Here is a 20,151-nt window from a genome sequence, read left to right as displayed (position 1 = left end):
GGTCACTACCCAGACCGGTTTCAACCTTTTTTGAGGTCTCATCAGTGATGACCTCTGCTCATAATGTAAAGCAGTATTACATCTCCTAGGAGCTGTGTGTTTTTACATTATGAGAAAATATCAAGGATAGTGAGGGAGCTTGCTCCACCTTTGCTTCAAGAGTTGCCTTGGTGTTGTGCTACCAGGTGGTCACTTACGCTTGGATTCGCCGATAGTTCTTCGGCATAAAACTCTTAGATCGTAGTTTTCGATCTTAGAGTTTTGAATAGTGGCTGTAAAATAATAAGGGATTTTTGTCCCCTTAATTTAATTAACTTCACCAGAAAAAATAGCCGTTTGGCTTTTCATCTCAGTTGGATCCATGATTGTTTTTGACTCTGACATCTCACATAACAAACTTTGGCTTGAGTATATTTAAAAGCTATTAAGTTTGATGTAGTTGGGAATCTACAAAATATACCCCAAGCTCTGTGTTGATCTCTTTTGGCTGCCTGGCATTCTGGATTCCACCAATGCTTTGGATAGAGTAGGAATCAATTCCAAAAATAATGTTTTTGGAATTGAAGCTGTTGCTGCCTGAACAATAGACTCTGTTACCTACTTTACTGCTTCATTGATAGGTGTTTGACTGACTGTATCAGCATTAAATTTTGCATGGGAGAAAGTATTCCAGTCAGCCTGGTCCATTTTCCAAGTGGAGAGCTGTGTAGAAGAACATGGTTCTGTGAGAACAATGTGCAAAGAATGGGGAAAATGATTGCTCTTGTATATGTTCTCTTCTACATCCCATGTGAGCAGTGGCAAAATGGCAGTGCCGCAGATGTGATCTACTACATACATACCTCCACACATCGAATAAGATAGTACAATAAAGATGCAATTCTAAAACAGCTGTTATCAGCAACATTGAGCTCCAACTCTCCCAAGCCTCTTTTTCACAGCATCTTTCATTACATATTCTACTCATAGTGATATTTTAGGAATGAAATGACAATGTATATATAATTTAACTAAAACTAAATGCAACTAAAATAATTCAATTATTTCCTATATTTCACCAAAATCATCAGTGAACAAGATACAAGAGGTAAAGGTAAGTACTAAAAGTAAAAGAAACTAATGTTAAGAAAGAAGGTCAGTACTAGTCCTAAATTGCACCACCTACTGGATTTGATTGAGCATTCTTGACAATTGTGCTAATGGATAAGTGTTTTCCATATTTGAGGCATTTCAGGCATCCAGACTTAGAGGCTGTTTAAGGGTCAAAGTTAGATAACTAAGAGGCAAGTTGAATGTTGAATCTAACCTCCATTAATAGGTATCCATCTGAGTACTGAATGAACAAGAATGGATGGGTGGATTGAAATTTAGTCAACTAAACTGTATTTCATAGTGGCTTAAATAACAAGAAAATGATGGTACATGATGAAGTCCCATGCCATCTAGGGTGTTGCCAGGTTAAACAAAGTCTCAGTTGTTTTCAAGCAGAGGAATGTGGACAAATGTCAAAATAGGAAATGGACAAAAAGACTTATTTGTGCAAATGGTTCTGAAAAAGTCTATTAAGAAAGAAAGAAGTGGAGAATTTTTCAAGTCATTGCAGAAGGCAACTGACAAAGAACATGAGATCTAAACAACAGTGCAGGAAATGACCAGACAAAAAAAAAAATTGTTCAAAAATTTTGAAAGAAAGAGCAAAGTTAGCAATAATGCTAAGCATTTGCCAGATTTCTGTTCGAGAACGGACTGGTTATCGTTAATATCATGTTCTAACATAAAGACGTGCACAAACTCACACAGAGAAGAAGATATAAAAAATAAATAATTTTCATGATGGTTCAGGGCACAAGAGTATACAGGTGATTTGAAATAGGAAGTGATCATCATTTAGTTTTTGTGCAGGATAAAAATGAATATCATATTGAAAAGAAAAAATATGTAAGTTTTAAAAAGAATCAAAGTGGAGTAGTATTCAGAGGTGAAGTGTAGGCTTAACATATACAAATATTATTCAAGAAAAAATGAAAGTTTGAAAACAAGAATCAAACCTTGGGGCCTCAGTGGGAGAATCTAAAGAAAAAACTACTGATTCAGCCAGAGAAGTGTGTGAGGTATTATCTGAAAAGATAGCCAAATATAAGCATCACACCACATTCAAACCACAGGTGAAATTACAACTCTGATCCTAACTCCATTCTCTAGCACAGGGTTTCCCAAATTGTGTTCCGCAGAAGTGAATAAGTGTTCCATGAGAAATTATCAAAATTAATATTAATATGAGCTTGGAATAATTTTAGATGCTGCGACAAGTTCAAACATATTTGAAAATCAGGTGATCCTCATTTGCGTGAGGTTTGTGCTATTAAGGCCAGCGCATGCTGGACTTGACTCAGCCGCCCCGGTTGTCGACACCTCCTAGCGCGAGTGAAGTATTGAAGCATCTATTCTAGGAAACGTGTGGTCACAAGCAAGGTCAATGCGATGTGATGCGATACAGCCTGCTTCGGTGGTGTGCACTTAGCTTTATATTGAACACGAGACCGATGATACTCGACTCTAACCAAGGTGTTCTGTTAAAATTTCAGGATTTGTGAAGTGTTCTGTTGCAGGAAAAATTTGGGAAACACTGCTCTAGCACATCCTAGAGTGTATGAAGTGCTATGACTCAGTCTACTATGGACAGACTGGAAGATCCATTAACATCTGCCTCATAGAACAAAGAAATACATTTGCTACCATTATTATGACAAGTCAGGACTAGCAGACCACACTTTGGACATCCCTTCAAACAGGATTTGATGAAAGGAAACCCATGTGTTATATAAATGACATCAGCATCCAATCCATGCAATTTCTTATGCCATGGCACTCTTATGCTATTGTTACAGATTGGAGAGACTATTTTTAGAGTCAGTAATGGCTATAAAGCATTCTCCTAACCTTAACAAGTATGACCACATTAACCTGCCAAAAATTTGGGAGACGGTCATCCTAAAATCAACTTCCACACAACTGTAATAACTTTTTACATAACATTAGAGGATACCAAATTAGGACTTTAGCTCTATTGTCCATTACAATTTTAATTGCTTCACTTACACATTGTCATTTAGGAATGAGATGACAATGTATATATAATTTTAACTAAAACTAAATGCAACTAAAATAATTTAATTATTTCCTATATTTCACCAAAATCATCAGTGAACAAGATACAAGAGAGGTAAAGGTAAGCACTAAAAGTAAAAGAAATTACCCATGTGTAAACCAATATGCTGAAATCTTGCAAAATATAAGCTAGTCAATAAACATCCTTTTATAATTTATCATTTTGTTTTGGTTTTGTAATACTTTAAAATAAGTTATGAATAATGTCCAACACCTAAGCCCGTGAACATATGCTTGCTAATTATCTCTCGCTCTCTTTAAATTTCTTCAAACTTTTTTTTTTGTAGCTCCTATTTAATAATGCTACTCACCCATTTAATTCCCAACTGATTTTCCTCCTTACTATAGGTTTAAGACCACCGCCCCACTTATTGGAGGGCTGAAATGGCTTGAAAAAAAGTTCCATATTTGATCTCTAGAGCAGGGTTTCTGGACCTGGTAAAAAAAAAAAAAAAAAAATATATATATATATATATATATATATATATATATGGGGAGGAGAAAAGTTCTGATAAGCATCTAGAACAAAAATGATATTAAAGCAACTCTTCTTATATATATACTAAAAGAAAAAGAACAAATTATTACAATTTGATGAAACATGGGAGTTAAAGGAACTATAAAAAAAATGAACTATAAAATACTGTATTAGCTGTGATATAATCGTAATCAATAACAATTAAATGAATCTTATGACTAAATTTCACCAGAAAACGTAATCATGATATTGCAGTATCAGAAATTAGAAGCTAAATGAAAGAAACTGTTGATGTTATGTTAAATTATGTAAGCAGGCATAGAAAACATGGATTACTTTGATTAATGCAGACCTTTATTAAATCCTCAAAGTTGCAGAGTAAATTACTAAAGCAACAAACAATGGCATACAGACAGCAACTTTTCCATATAAGAAAGTTTTACAGGAAGGAATAGAAAATAATGCAAGATAAGACACATTCACAATTTTAAGCTTTGAGAAATATACAGCAATCCATTCAGAAGTTGAAGAAACAAATTTGAAAATCAACATGATTTATCAACTCCTGTCAGACTGAAAAAAAAAAAAAAAAAGTAAAATGTAATTATTTATCTTTAGAGGATGAGAGGAATTTTTATTATTTTATTTTTCATAATTTCATGAAATTAAAAAATTTAGTTCAAATTCATTATTGACAGACCACCAAATCTTTTTTTCGCAGTTGAGAAATGATGGTATACTGAATTAGTCCATTAACATGCTTGTGCTAATTTCTCTAGTTATTTAATATATTTTAATACTTATCAGATACGAAAATTAACAAAATAATCTTGGTAGCCTTCTCTTGTAATGTAATGGAAAGTTGCATATCTTCCTGTTATTTTACAACTCTTTTTTTTACTTATCAAATTATAATATAAATTAATTATTCATTTACTGCTAATAACTGTTTTCCTCTAACAGTAACTAAACAGCCTATGGGCTATTTTGTTTCTTAAAATGTTTGAAGCATTAAAGAAACATTCAACTTACCTATGCATATTACAATATAAGAACTAATCCTTGAAGATAACTCAGTGGGCTGATCCAGATGATCAAGGTTAAAAATCTGCCTCGAAGTTTCACTGAAGGTATACTGTTGCGTAGAAAACAGCATTGTGCTAGTACTAGCTGAATCATAGTATTTGATTCCATTCATATCTTGTATTACCCTATTGCAGCTAATGTCTACAGGTGATTCAGGTAAATTCTTTGATCTGGACAAAATCATATTTAATTCAGAATAAAGACTATTTCCAGCAAAAAATTTATTTTCTGTGATCAACTTTTTCATATAAACATAATGTACCTTACTAATATTTGTAAACTCTTACAGAAATATGTAATGATAATTTCTGTAATTACTTAGTCACATGTTGCCAACATATTTAGAAGCAAATTGAAAAATATTTTATTACAATAAATGATATTAATATATACATTAAAAATTACAAAGGTTACTACGAATCAGGGGCGAATTCTACATGCCTGCTGCGCAAGCTGCGCAAGTTAAGAAATTAGTAATATTTATTTGGAATGCTTAGAAATGCATGCATTTATAAGCATTCCATTTAGGCTTTTATTTTTGTAGACAGAAGACATCTTAAGCTTGTGCAGCAATAATTGAGCTTTGTGTTGTGTATCGAAGGCCGATGCTTGCTCGTCTAATCAAAGCTATCTTGACTTGCTCGGTTGTAGGCGCTTCCAGGTCCTCGCTGCAGCACTGTGATTTCATGTGCGCACGAATAGCCATTTCTGCTTCCTTCACATTGTCTTAAACACAGGCCATACACAGTCAAAGTAGCTCTAACCAGTGAGCTTCAGCCAGCCTTTACAAGTGTGCATGTTGCTTGGGAAAATTAAGTTACAACCAACTTTTTATGACGATGTTATTGACCAGTTCATAAAGAAGAACTGTAGAGTAGAATTTGTATTCAAGTAGCTAAATTGAAAAAGACAGAATATCATTTGTAAAATAAATGTTGTAATGTTGTATTTGTATGATTAAATGTACATAAATTTCTAAATATATAGTTTTAAATGGTCAGTAATTCATTATTCTGCTAATCAGACTTCAATCACAACTCTCACTCCCTGAATGATAACAAGAGCAAGTGTGAATTTCAAGACCAGCATTCGCCCCTGCTACGAATAACGTATGCCATATTTCATATCCATGTGGAACATTATTTGTCTTTATGTTTATCATCTTGATGTTTGTTTTCCAAGAAACTTTTTTTAATTAAAATTTTTTCAGTTAACATACGACAACTAAAACAACTGTTGCATGTTAAATGAAATGTAATATACTCTGAAGGTGCAAGCTTGAAATCCAGCAAAATATAAGCCAGTTAATAAACATCTCTGTTTATAATTTAGTTGGTTTGGTGTTGTAATACTGTCAAAATAAATTATGAATAACTTCAAACACCTAAGCTTGTCTATTAAAAAGATGCCAAACTGATAATCAGGAATGTTTGCACACATATTATTATAATAAATAATGAAAATATCATGAGTAATACCATTTTATATAACACACTAACAATATCTGAATTATCTCACTTAAACTACAACCACAGAAAATTTTAGACTAATTGCAATGTTTTTTTAGAATTCCAATTTTGTGAATTTATAATTCACAAACTGAATTATAAATTAGAATAAGAAGCTAAAAGACTTTAAATAAGAAAAAAAAAACGCTTTTCCAAAATGTGTAATTAAATATGTTCTATTTTAAACACCACCTAAAATATATACAAAATTGCATTTCATACTTAACTAGGTTAATTTAACTCAGTTAATTTACGCACAAAATTAAAATATAAATTTTTTTTAATAAAAATACTAAATAAAAATTTTTCATTATACTTTCAATTTTATGATTTGTGCTATGGACTTTATTTTATATGAAACCAAAATCAAAATGTTTCAACAACTTTGTAAAAGATGAAACAAAATTTTATATTGAGAGCCATTCCAGCCATATTGCTATACACACACAGAGCAATATAGCTGGAATGGATGGAAATATATGGGAAAAAACTAGTCCCAATTGGTGCAATGTATATTGCAAAATACAACTAGTTAAAATTCATTTCCTAGTTTATTGTTGTTTACTTTAAAGAGCCATTTTTTACACAAATCTGAAAACAATCATTATTATTAGAGACCAGGGAGTCACTAATAGAGGTCACACATCACCTACACTAACTGTCATACCTTGTTGTAAACTCATTCACATTAGATGCAATCATCGCTTAATATGCAAACTGTTCTACTCACTGCTCTGTGGGAGCAAACTCTAGCTCTCTTTCTCCTTTCTTAACTGCATACAAATTTCACTTCCATAGATGCCCTTCCCACCTTTCATATGATGAAAAATTTCATCAACCAATATCCTCTATAACACCCTTTCAGAAGTTTATAGACTCATAAAATGCTTTAGAAAAGTCCAACAGTAACATAGTGTATCTATTTCTTTCATCCAACTCAGCCGTAACATTATAATAAAATAAAAGCAATTGCTCAAGCATGACCTCCCATTAGTAAACCCATGATGTTCCTTGCAGAGTATATCTTGTGTGTCAACCCATTTCTGTATGCAAGTACTTATCAACTTCTCCAAAATCTTCACCACCACCACTCCAGAGTGGTGATGGTGATGATAGGTTGATAGACACATCAGTCTTTGCCCTATTCTTGTGCAATGGGATTATCACACATTCTTTCCTGAGCTCAGATAAATTATACAAACATGTCAAGGACCTAGTCAGTTTGGCTGAACATTCCTTTAGTGAGCATGCTGATATCTTATCTGTCCCTGAATTCCCATCCAGGTCATGCAATATCTCTAAAACCTCCTTCTCAAACACTTCTCATGTTATAATGAATTTAGTTTAATCCTTTATCCCAGTGAGAGCAAACAAAGTTTGCACCTGAAAATATCTTCAGGACTGAATATAGTGTTGTACTAACTTACCTGGGTAAGTAGTGCAACACCAAGGCAACTCGTAGCAAAGGTGGGGCAAGCTACCAACATTCCTAACCCAGTATCTCCCATAATGCAAAACACATTTCCTTGTGGATATGTATACTGTTATGCATTAAGGGATTGGCCACTACCCAGACTAGTTTCGACCTTTATTGAGGTCTCTGCAGTGGGAGTCAGGCCCAGAGATGGAGATACCAGGCAGAAGAAGTAGCAAGTCATCTTTACCTATGGGAGTTGCCAAAAGGTTTATCACCTTTTTTTTTTTTTTTAAATTACTCTGGATTTAGAGAAAGATATTGAAAGTTTATTTATCACTAGGTTAGACTATAATGAATTTAGTTTAATCCTTTATCCCAGTGAGAGCAAACAAAGTTTGCGCCTGAAAATATCTTCAGGACTGAATATAGTGTTGTACTAACTTACCTGGGTAAGTAGTGCAACACCAGCGCAACTCGTAGCAAAGGTGGAGCAAGCTGCCAACACTCCTAACCCAGTATCTCCCATAATGCAAAACACATTTCCTTGTGGATATGTATACTGTTATGCATTAAGGGATTGGCCACTACCCAGACTAGTTTCGACCTTTATTGAGGTCTCTTCAATAAAGGTCGAAACTAGTCTGGGTAGTGGCCAATCCCTTAATGCATAACAGTATACATATCCACAAGGAAATGTGTTTTGCATTATGGGAGATACTGGGTTAGGAGTGTTGGCAGCTTGCTCCACTTTTGCTACGAGTTGCCTTGGTGTTGCACTACTTACCCAGGTAAGTTAGTACAACACTATATTCAGTCCTGAAGATATTTTCAGGTGCAAACTTTGTTTGCTCTCACTGGGATAAAGGATTAAACTAAATTCATTATAGTCTAACCTAGTGATAAATAAACTTTCAATATACTTCTCATGTTAAATTAAGGCACCACTTTTGCTGTAATAAAACTATCTATATGAATTTGTTCTCTGATGATATTATAAACATAATATAGCTTTGATGTAGTTTTTTTTTTTTTTTTTTCCCACTACAGGTCAGGACAGTAGAATAATGGTAGATCAAATCATCATCTCTTTAGCATATGGTTTGAAATGTAATATAGCTTGTCTCAGTATATATATACTCGTGTATATACGTGGGTGGTCTGAAAAGTTCTCGTCCTAACAATGAAAAAATGAATTTATAATTTCAAAATTATTTTTATTTTTCAACATAATCTCCCTTAAGACTAATACATTTATTCCAGCAATGCTCCAGTGCCATTATCCCATCCATGTAGTGGTTCTCAATAAGATCTGCAAAATATCTCTCTACAGCTGCAATCACCTCTTGATTCGAAGAAAAACGCTGACCAGCGAGGAAGAGTTTTTAGTTTTGGGAAGAGATAGAAGTCAGAGAGAGCCAAATCTGGGGGAATAGGTTAATGTTCCAACAATTCATAGTGCAGATCCCTTAATTTTCCTATTGCCAAAACACCTTTGTGAGCAGGTGCATTGTCCTAATGGAAAATTATTTTTTTACTTCTAAAAACTGGGTCTTTTCTCACAAACTTTTTCGTCTAGTCTGGTTAAAAGATCAGAATAATATTCTCCGGTTACTGTTTTACCCTTTTCAAGATAATTAATAAACAAATGCCTTTTGCATCCCAAAACACTGATGCCATGATCTTCTTGTCTTCTTTGGTGTCTGAACACCGGCTTCTCTCCACTGTTTTGACTGCTGTTTGGATTCTGGTGTGTAATGGTAAATCCAAGTCTCATCCATAGTAATAAATCGATGCGCAAAATCAGTTTTATTCTTGTTAAAATGCTCCAAGCACTGTTCAGTTCACAGATTACTTTTCATGTGAGTGTGTTTGTGATCTGCTGTGAGCAAGCATGGCACCCATCTTGTGCAAAGCTTTTTTATTTGCAATTCTTCATGCAAAATATATTCTACACATTCAAATGCCTATAGTCTCAACGATTTCACAAATGCCTATAGTGTCAACGATTTCACACACTTTGACTAACTGGTCATCCAATACCATATTGTGCACTTGATCAATGTTTCTGGTGTTGTTACACTTTATGGACATCCTTCACATGGATTACCTTCAAGGCTGGTATGGCCATGTTTAAACTCGGCAGCCCATTTCTTAATTGTCAAAAACGAAGGAGAAGAGTGCACATAAACTTTTATGAACTTCAAATGAATTTCTTCTGGCGTTAAACCTTCTTTTACAAAGAATTTTATAACCACACGATACTCAATTTTATCCATTTCAAGGGATACAGACAACACTTTGGCTTCTGACAGAAGTATTAAAAAAAAATTACTTGATAGAATGACTTGCAATTTCACATTAATGCTTATAACAGATGTACCAACTTAGAAAAAAAAATTCTTGCCAATAGTGTTGCCATTTATGGTTGAGGCCAAGAACTTTTCAGACCACCCATGTGTGTGTGTGTGCGCTCCAGATGATGACCTTAATATGAAAGTCGAAACATCAGGAAATTAAAGTAATTAATTCTAACACAGTTGTAGTCGCCATGATTCGTCTGAAATGAATGCTGATCACCGTGTAACATTAAATGAAAGAATAGATACACCATGATATTTTCAGACTATGCTAAGGCTTTCGACAGGATACAGCATATAAAGCTGTTACATAAGTTGGAGAGTAAGAAAGTAGAATGTACACTGTTAAGCTTGGATAAGAGGACAACTGACTGATAGATCAAAAAGTAGTATATGGCAAAGATTCTAAAAAAGTTGGTAAGTGCCACAAAAATGGGTTGGCAGAGAATGTATACTTTGCAAGGAACAGCATGGGTTTACAAATAGATCACGTAAGAGTAACTTTCTTAAATTTTAGAACAATGATATGAACAAGTTAAACAAGAATGGATACACCACGAAACTTTCAGACTATGTTAAGGCTTTCGACAGGATACAGCATGGAAAGCTATTATATAAGCTGGAGAGTAGGGAATTAAAATGTACACCATTACTTAAGCTTGGATAAGAGGATAGCTGACTGAAAGATAAAAAAGTGGTATATGGGAGATATGAATCTGCAAGATTTAATGTGACCAGTGGTGTATTCCAGGGATCAATCATTGGTTCGCTGTTATTCAATCTTTACATTAAATGACACCGGGAAGGATTTGGCAGAGATCCAACTATTTGCTAATGATGCAACGATTGGGATAATCAGGAATGTAATGGACATGCAATTGCAGAACGATTTGAATAGGCTGAAATCGTGAGCATGTGAAAACAGTTATCAGTTCAATGTTAGTAAATGTCAAGTTATGCACTTTGTAATGAAAAATCCAATGGTGTATTTATTTATATATATTATATTGGTGAGATTATGCTAGAAGAAATTGACTTGGCTAGGGATCTTGAAGTTTTAGTAAACAGGTAACTGAAGTTTAACGGGCTGTATAATAAAAGTTGTAAATACAATTCAGAAGATGATTGCAATGCTGAAACAAACACTGGCATTGCACAGATAAAGAAGTAATTTTTGCTGCTTTACAAGCTAGTCTGCTGTGTGTAGATCTGGTCTCCTGGTTTCCAAAGTGATTCAGATATAGATATACCATGCTGGTTCCAAGTTGAACCAGCAGGTCAATAATGTGTTTCTCTTTTTTTTTTTTCTCTCTCCTTCCTTTTCCCAAGTCTAGCAGAACAGGTATGTGGAACAGGAGCAGAACATGGATACCAAATCTATCTTAATGCAAGGAAAGAAGTTTATGCTTAATTTTTATTTTATTTTTTTAGTTACTACAGAAATCAAAAAATTTAAAGAGGTTACCATTACATTAATAGTAGAAAAATTGTTTAAAATGAGTTCAACTTTAATGAAATATTTTAAAATTAAAGTGGAATGAACTGAAGAATGAGTCATAATTATGACTATCATTCTTCAGTTCCCAAAGTACTTTATGCTGCTGCTATAACAGCATTTTTATAATAACATTCCTTGTAATCAGTCTTTAATTAATAAACATGATAAAACTTCATTAAGAACCTCAACAGCATTTAAAATTTTCTGTCCTATAACTTGCTTCAAATTTTAATTTCGTTGTTCTCTAGAATGTGTATCTGAAATTAATAGGTAAAACTTTAAGCAGTAGTAAAATTTAAAGTTTATTAATTTTATCTAAACCATCATACCCTTTTCTTCTCAGTCTATTTTCTTGCATTTTTGAGCTAATGCTGACAGGAGTCAACACAATTCTCTTTAAATCTGGTTGGTACCTTAAGTAAGAAAAAACAAACATAAAATGTTTTTTTTTTTTAGAATTAATTTTACTATTAACACATGACCAGTATATTTTCACATTAGTCATTATACCATATCAATTTTTCCTTATATTTTGCTATTTCATTACAATGGTTCAATTTTATTTTAAACATATTATTTGTGAGGTTTTAACTTTGATGAACTATCTCTTTTCCTATCTTCTAAAATCTATTTAAATGATCTATTTAAATAGATTTTAGAAGATAGGAAAAGAAATAGTTCACTGATCTATTTAAATCTTGGCCTTTCTCTAGAACTTTTTCCTGATATTTCTGTTTCAAACTCCTGTTGCTAATTTTCCATTTAATCTTCTGTTTAAGTCTGCTAGCCTATCTAGATTAATTACCATATATTATCGTGTATAATGTGAAAATTTATGGTAAAAAATACTACTTAAAGTTAGGGGTTCGCATTATATGCAGATCCTAAAAAATATAACATCTTATTAGACTTGCACACACAATATATACTACCTAATGCCTATGCAACCAAATCTACTTGACCCACTCGCATTCAGCGACCGAGCGCGCATCGTATCTGCGCATGTGCTCTCCGTCACCGAATGATAGAGCACAGTTAGGTATATCAGTTTAACCACAGTTCATTTTAAATATTATTCGTTAAACAAACCTAGCCTATGAGCCAACAGAAACGTAAACGTTCATCTTTTGAAGCAGGATTTAAATTGCGTGTCGTGCAGTTTGCAGAAGAACATAATAACAGTGTTGCTATGAGAGAATTTGGTGTAGCAGAGAGTAATATTAGACTTTGGCGTAAGCAAAAAGACAATCTTGAAAAAATCCCCAAAACAAAACGTGCCCATCGTGGAGATGTAGCATCCTTTCCAGAACTCGAAGAAGAGCTAAATGAATGAATTTTGACGCAACGACAAGATGGCATTATAGTAACAAGAAATGCAATTCGTTTTCGAGCTCTACAACTCAAGAATGGTAAATTCAAGGACACACCAGGTATTTCATCTTTTCTTGCTTTGCCTGGGTGGTGCAACAGATTTATGGAAAGCAAAGCATTAACATTACAACACCACAAAAACTGCGCAGAAGTTACCAAAGCAGTTTGAAGAAAAAGTGCAGTCCTTCCATAAATTTATCATAAAATTACGGAAGTGTCACGGATATGCACTTTCCCAAATTGGCAATATGGATGAGACACCCATGTACTTTGATATGCCTGGGAATCGAACAGTAAACTCAGTTGGTGAAAAGGGTATCTTCATAAAAACAACGGGACATGAAAAAATGCATTTTACCGTTGTTCTAGCATGCATGGCAGACAGAACCAAATTAAAGCCAACAGTGATATTTAAAAGGAAGAAAATTCTGAAGCATATGAAATTTCCACCAAGTGTAATTGTTTGCACCAATCAGAAAGGTTGGATGGATGAAGAAGGTGTACAACTGTGGCTGGATCAAGTATGGAACATACGTCCAGGTAGCTTGTTACATCAACAAAGCATGTTAGTCTGGGATATGTTCCGGGCGCATTTAACAGAGGCAAGCAAAGAGAGAGCATGTGAGCTACGTACAGACCTAGCAGTCATACCAGGTGGTCTAACTTCCGTTTTGCAGCCGCTTGATGTCAGCTTGAATAAGCCATTTAAAGATCACTTACGTGAAAAATGGAGAGAACGGATGTCATCTGGTTTGGCGAAGATGACAAAGGGTGGGAATTTTCAGAAGCCTGAGATCACCCTGGTCACCAGCTGGGTTAAAGAAGCATGGGTTCGATACCATCTGAAATGATTCAATGCTCGTTTCTTAAATGTGGAATAAGTAATTCAATGGATGGATCTGAAGATCACGTCATATACGAAAGCGAGGATGATGCACAACATATTGGAGAGCATGAAGACGATGACGACAACTGCTACACTGATGATGCAATCCCTACAGCTGAATTTATAAATGAAATGTTTGACGACTCAAAAGATGAAGAAGAATTTAAAGGATTTTGACATTTTGTTTTAAAATAAATATTTCTTTCATTAATTCGTCTTGCATTATTTATAATGTTATGGAACAAGATTAACAGATCGCATTATACGTGGACATGGCATTTTAGGGCTAGTTTTCAAACAAAATTTCTAGTTCACATTATACGTGATAATATACGGTATATCATTTTTTGCTCTCAAACTAATAGTCTATGAGTTTGAATCTCACTGTGGTATGGACATTTGTATAAATCTTTAGTTATAGATGATGAAAATCATCCCGTGTGAGACCATCAACTTGCTTAATGGAGGTGCAAAATAACTTGAAGCAGCAGTATGTTTGGCCTCTAGATCAGGATTTCTGGATTAGGCAACCCGTAGGTTATTTACTACTGTACTAATAAAATATAACAGGTTTACAGCCTGTGATAGGTAAATTCGCATAAAGCAAAATGTGACCATACTACCTTAGATTACCTCTGCTTACACATTCTTGAGTTCTAAGATTTTCATTTCTAATATGGCTTTCTGCTACTAACCACCTGTTCAATCTGCTAATTTTTTTCTCAGACCTCTGATTGCAGTATCCAACTTTCATCAACTGTTATTTTATAACCCAACTCCTAGCTCCATGTGTTAAGAATGGCTTGACCTTGTCTATACTACCAACTGGTATTCTGGTTGATTTTTTTTTTTTTTCTTTTACCATATGTTTATTCAATTGGATCCCCACCATACTGACCTTATTCTCTATGATGAATTCTTACTATAGTGAATTTTCTTCAAAATTAAATTGATACTATGGAATTTTTTAGAATTTGTTACTGTAAATAAATTTGTTATCATAAGCATTAATTTCTATATTCAATTGGTCATCTTCAATAAAAATACTCTCATAAAAGCTAAAATATTATCCGATCTATAAGCCTACACAATTGTGAATGCACTTTGTATTCTGTTTTCTGCCTATTTTCATAGTTTTTTTTTTTTTTTTTTTTGCTGATGTTCATGCCAAAGGTTTCAGAGTAATTATTTGACTAGGATTCCGAGAGGATAACATCAAGACCACATCATTTCAGATTGGTTCTGTTCATACATTCTTGAATGATGACAATGTGAAGTTCCTGCCTACTATCTTCATATTTTAATAGGATGTTGCTGATGCCATGTGTTCACTCCTCCTCAACTCACTTAGTTGTGGTAGTAGTCTCTAGTCTCTGATCAATTGTTTCATTTCTAACCTAACACTTAGATTCATAAGTTAAAACTGTTGGAACAATGCTTTGTAAGTTTAGCATTTTGGCTACTTTCTCTTATGCCATATAAATTTATTCAACTGGCTTTAAATTTATTCACCAAAGCACCTCTGCTGAATCTATTGTCTATGTATATAATTTGTCATCTTCACTAAAAATTATACTTAAATAGCTGAAGTATCTCCTACTTGATTTTCACTGAAAGCGCAGGTGATATTTTCAATGTTCCTGCCTATTTTCATAGTGTATTTTTATTACTGATTTTCATACCAAATTTGTTATGGCAGTTATGGATGAATATTTCAAAAAGATGGAGACTGTTTAAATAGGAGCAAAACAATAATAATTTGGCAAATGTGGAACTAAAAATTTAATTGAATAACACTATACTTCCATATAATAAACTCCTAAGTACTTGGGAGAAGTTCTCTCACTTTTAGGCAACATCTTTCAAGCTTGGACATGATACAAACTGAGGACATGTAATAATATCCTACAGAGACTCTTGTGGCACTACTTGGGGTTCTAAAGTCTCTACCCTCTGGACAACAGCCCTTGCTCTGGTATTCAAGTGCTGAATACTGTGCTCCTGTGTGACTAAATAGCCCTCACACAAGGATTATCAACTCTCAATTGAATAATACCTTAAGATTAATTACAGTCTCTATTAGATCAACTCCAACTTATTGGTTATCTTATTTAGCAGGCATTTTTACCTCTTTTTGCAGGCATTCTGGTAATTTACCTACCTATTCATCAGGATCTCCCAATTGTTAACGTCAATAGATTGAAATCTCACCATCCATCACTACGAGCAGCAGAAGAACTAGTCCTAAATAATTTTAATACTCTATCAAAATGGGAGGAAATATGGAAGGAAAATACAAATGAACATTTGCATATCTTTAAAGGTGATCAAATCATAACAGGATTGGATCTACCTTGTAAAACCCGGACAATATTAAATAGGATTTGGACAAACCATGGCCTATGCGGAGATACTCTCTCTCTCTGTTCCATTTATAGAGAGCATCTCCACATGGCCTATGTGGAGATACTCTCTATAAATGAAACAGACAATTATCTCCAATATGTGACTGTGGTGCTCCACGACAAAATATGCAACATATTGCAAAAGAATGCTCCTTATGTGCTTATCAGAATGACTGGAATGACTTTTTATAAGCAGCTCCTGAGGCTGTGACCTGGATTACAAATTTAGATCTGAATTTATAACGTTATATATGTTTCTTTTTATTATACCACATTAAGACCTTTATTTTTAACTTTTATTTTAATTTTACTTTTATTATGATATTTCAATTCCTTGGATTAGATTTATGTTTTCCTTTAAAGTTTTAACTTAAAATATTTTAAACTCTTCAACCTTGTTAATATATAATGACATCATGATTCTCTTTTTTAACATCATGTTTTGCCACGAGCAATGTATGTATGTATGTATGTATGGCAGTTATACTGTTAGTTAATGAATCCTGCAGACTTGTACTGGATTAATTTAAGAAGTGAGAATAACATTTGCAATTTTGATATCAAGTTTAATGCTACCTTCCTTATAGATGAGTAACAGTGGAGATAGAGTGTGCACCCTTCCCCCACACCTGTTTTTAATATCAAAACATCCATGGATCATGTATTGCTCAATACAAAATCCACTTACGTGTTATAATTGTAACATTTCAAACAATTTTCCCTTCTTGGCACCTTGTTGTATACTTTTTTCAGATCTACAAAACTTAAATATAGATCTCTGTTATATTCTAAAAATTACTTGACTGTCTTGAAGTGGAATTTGTTCTCCACAACTCCTATTTGGCCTGATTCCAGCTTGTTCTTTCCCAAAGTTTCTCTTCCAAAATATTTTTTAACCTGTTCAAGTTAAGCTTACATAAAATCTCACTTGGAACACTCAGTAGGGAAATTTCTCTAATTCTCACAGTTAGTTTTATTTCCTTTTTTATAGTAGATACTATAATAGTGCTACTCCAATCACCCAGAATTTGACCTTCTAACCAGGCTTCCTAAAGTATAATGTAGCCACTAAAACATTTTATACTTCTGTATAAAAATTTCAAATGCCCCCCCCCCCCTTACATGAAGTATTGATGTGCACTCCTCACAAATATTTTCTGCTACTGTTCTGTTATTCTCATTTATAATATTTCAAAGTAACTACTCCAGAAATCCAGAATATTAATATCTTCAGTTTATGTTACCTTTATCATCCAGTTCTTTTTACAGTAAACATGTCTTCATTTCCAAAAGCCTTCAGAACATTTTGCCACCTTCATGCCAAAGTTTTTTGGATTTTTATCATGACTTACTCTTCCTAGATACTTTCATCTATCTCCAGTGTATATCCTCATAACTTATTCACAGCTAAGTTCTTCAGATGATCCTGGTCTGTAGCACAAACCAATTCTGCTCTTTGTCCTGTTAACCTTTCACACACCAAATAGCTTGGAACCTACTGCCTGTATTCCTTGTCCCATTGGATATTTCTACTCTGGTTGAATTCAATTCCTCTGCAATCATTAACAATATTCTCCTGCCCTTTTCTGTCATGTCAGTCCCCAAATGCAATAAACTCATCACATTCTATTCTTATAACAATATTATGCGACACTTCCAGGGACTCATCATGAGAGGGTACACTACTCCACTACACCCAACTTACTGTCCTCCCTACTTAATCCTCCAACTGCAACACTACCATCAACACACAACGCTTTCTACTGCCACCACAAATAGTATTTTTGTTTGTAAATTGCGTGTGTTCTCATGGCAGATTTGTCTATACATTTGTCTACCTCCATATGAAATCAGCTAATTCACCCTCCATTGAAAAAGATCATATAAAGATTCCTCTCATCATGACAAGAATTAAACTCAGGTCTTTTCTAATCGAAGGGTGTAATGCCCCATTGTTCTTCTAACTGCACTATGGAGACACACAACCTTCTCGATCAGTCCATTTTGACTAATGCAAGTAACTTTTGGTCTTACTACTATCAGTGCTAACAGTTCCTTGCTTTTAATAATTCCTAATACTTCTGGCATTAGTGTATACGCATAACAGCTGAATAATGATGTGCTCAAGTAATACTTAAAAAACACGAACAGTTCAAACTGAAACTGATTCCCAGCAAAGTTTCCCCATCATAGTTCCAATTTTTACCTTACTTTCTTGACAATCTATTCCTACACTCCAGAGGTGCATTCCTAACATATTCTCACTCTATGTCATTGTCCATGCTTTCATGCAACCATCCAGACACACCTAGTTTTCCTGGATGTGTCTGGATGGTTGCATGAAATTCACTGTTCACTAAACAGCAAATTCTTCAATTTGCTGTTTAGTGAACGATCATGGTACAACTTGAAGGATAGGAGAGTAAGAGCAATGTTATATAATGTAAATGCTACCTTAAGAAGAGTGCTGTTTAGTGTAATCTGTTAATACAGATGTGTTATTTACCTCAATATAAGAACAGATTCTGCCACTAAGGTGTATGCCAAAAGAGTACCTATTGACATCATATCAGCCAGTTCTTTTACATTGAACATCATTGCCATCACACCTAAAAGATAATATTATTCAAGTTCTTTTGAAAATATCAAACTCAATAAAAACACTTTAAAAAAAAGGATAATCAAAAATATATAAAAATACTGCCAGTAGCGACTATTGGAAAAACGATATCTTCAGCTCAAAAAAGTATTCAAGTATATTAGTCCCATTGAATTAAAAAGAAGAAACTGAGAGCAAAATTAAAATCTCACCATCATCTCTTACTACAGTATCCTCAAAGAAGGAGAAAAAAAAAAGCCAATAAGAAAATATAGATAGTATGAAGATACTCTTCTTAAATGGAAAGCATACTTAAATCGTGATGCAAAAAATCATCTTTCAAAATAAATAATTATATAATGCAACTTATTTGTGCTTATTCCTTCAGGTAAAATTTTGATTATAGTAAAAGAGAAATTCTTTGAGTCTCTGAGTCATTATAAAGAGCAAACAATATAAATAAAAAATTAATTATTGAAGAACTAAACAGCAGAACAGGAAATTATTATTATTATTATTATTATTTTGGGCGACTCCAGGAGTCCTTAGACTCATCGAGGGAGGCCCTAAACATCATGTCCACACAACTATGCGATTACATTCTCACAGTATCTATCATACCTTGCCTTGAACTCGATCACCGTCATAGCACCCACAACAGACTCTGGCAGCTTATTCCACTCATTTACTACTCTAAAAGTAAAGAACCCAGCTCTAACACCCCTGCTAACCACACTCTTGCCCAGCTTCCATAGGTGTTCCCTAGTTCTCCCACCACCAGTCCTGATCCCAAAAATATCCTCTGAATTAATCCTATAGAATCCCTTTAGCAATTTGAATGTCTCAATCCTATCTCCCCTTTTCCGCCTATCAACTAGTTTCTGCAACCCACAAATCTTCAACCTGTTCTCACATGGTTCATTCCACAGACCTGTTATCATCTTAGTCACTCGCCTCTGGATCCTCTCCACCTCCTCCCCATCAAGAAGGAACCGAGGTGACCAAATCTGGGCACAGTAGTCGAGATGAGTCTTATCAAGGCTCGGTACAGAGGTACAACAACTTGCCTGTCTCTGCTCGTCAAGGTATTTTTCAACAACCAAGTGAGTTGATGAGCTGATTTAGCTACTTTTGCAATGTGCCCCCTAAACTTCATCTCCCTATCCACCAACACTCCCAAGTCCCTGGCCTCATCAATCTCTTGGAGTACAGTTCAACCAATGTGGTATACTGCTGCTAATCTTTTCACCCCAAAATGCATAACCTTACATTTTGTCACATTAAATTGACATCCATTCTCCTTAGCCCAGAACTCCAATCTATCTAAGTCATCCTGCAAGACTTTGACATCTTCTGCATTCACTATTGCCCTACCCAG

At 34.2% G+C, this 20,151-nt stretch overlaps 1 protein-coding gene across 1 annotated transcript in view; it reads right to left on the bottom strand.

Moving 5' to 3' along the window:
• LOC150109335 (high affinity cationic amino acid transporter 1-like) overlaps positions 1-20,151 on the bottom strand; it is a 123,351-nt gene that overhangs the window by 19,786 nt on the left and 83,414 nt on the right. The window contains exons 10-12 of the mRNA XM_090402136.1: positions 18,681-18,783; positions 11,842-11,925; positions 4,679-4,902 (exon numbers count right to left, since the gene is read on the bottom strand). Of these exons, the coding sequence (XP_090258262.1) occupies positions 4,679-4,902; positions 11,842-11,925; positions 18,681-18,783 (411 nt within the window). The remainder of the gene's footprint in view (positions 1-4,678; positions 4,903-11,841; positions 11,926-18,680; positions 18,784-20,151) is intronic.

This window comes from Typopeltis vanoorti, chromosome 2 (assembly GCF_054136105.1).
Source record: "Typopeltis vanoorti isolate ZY-2024b chromosome 2, IOZ_Tvanoo_1.0, whole genome shotgun sequence".
Classification (NCBI taxonomy): Eukaryota; Metazoa; Arthropoda; class Arachnida; order Uropygi; family Thelyphonidae; genus Typopeltis; species Typopeltis vanoorti.
This window is presented reverse-complemented; position numbering and strand designations above follow the sequence as displayed.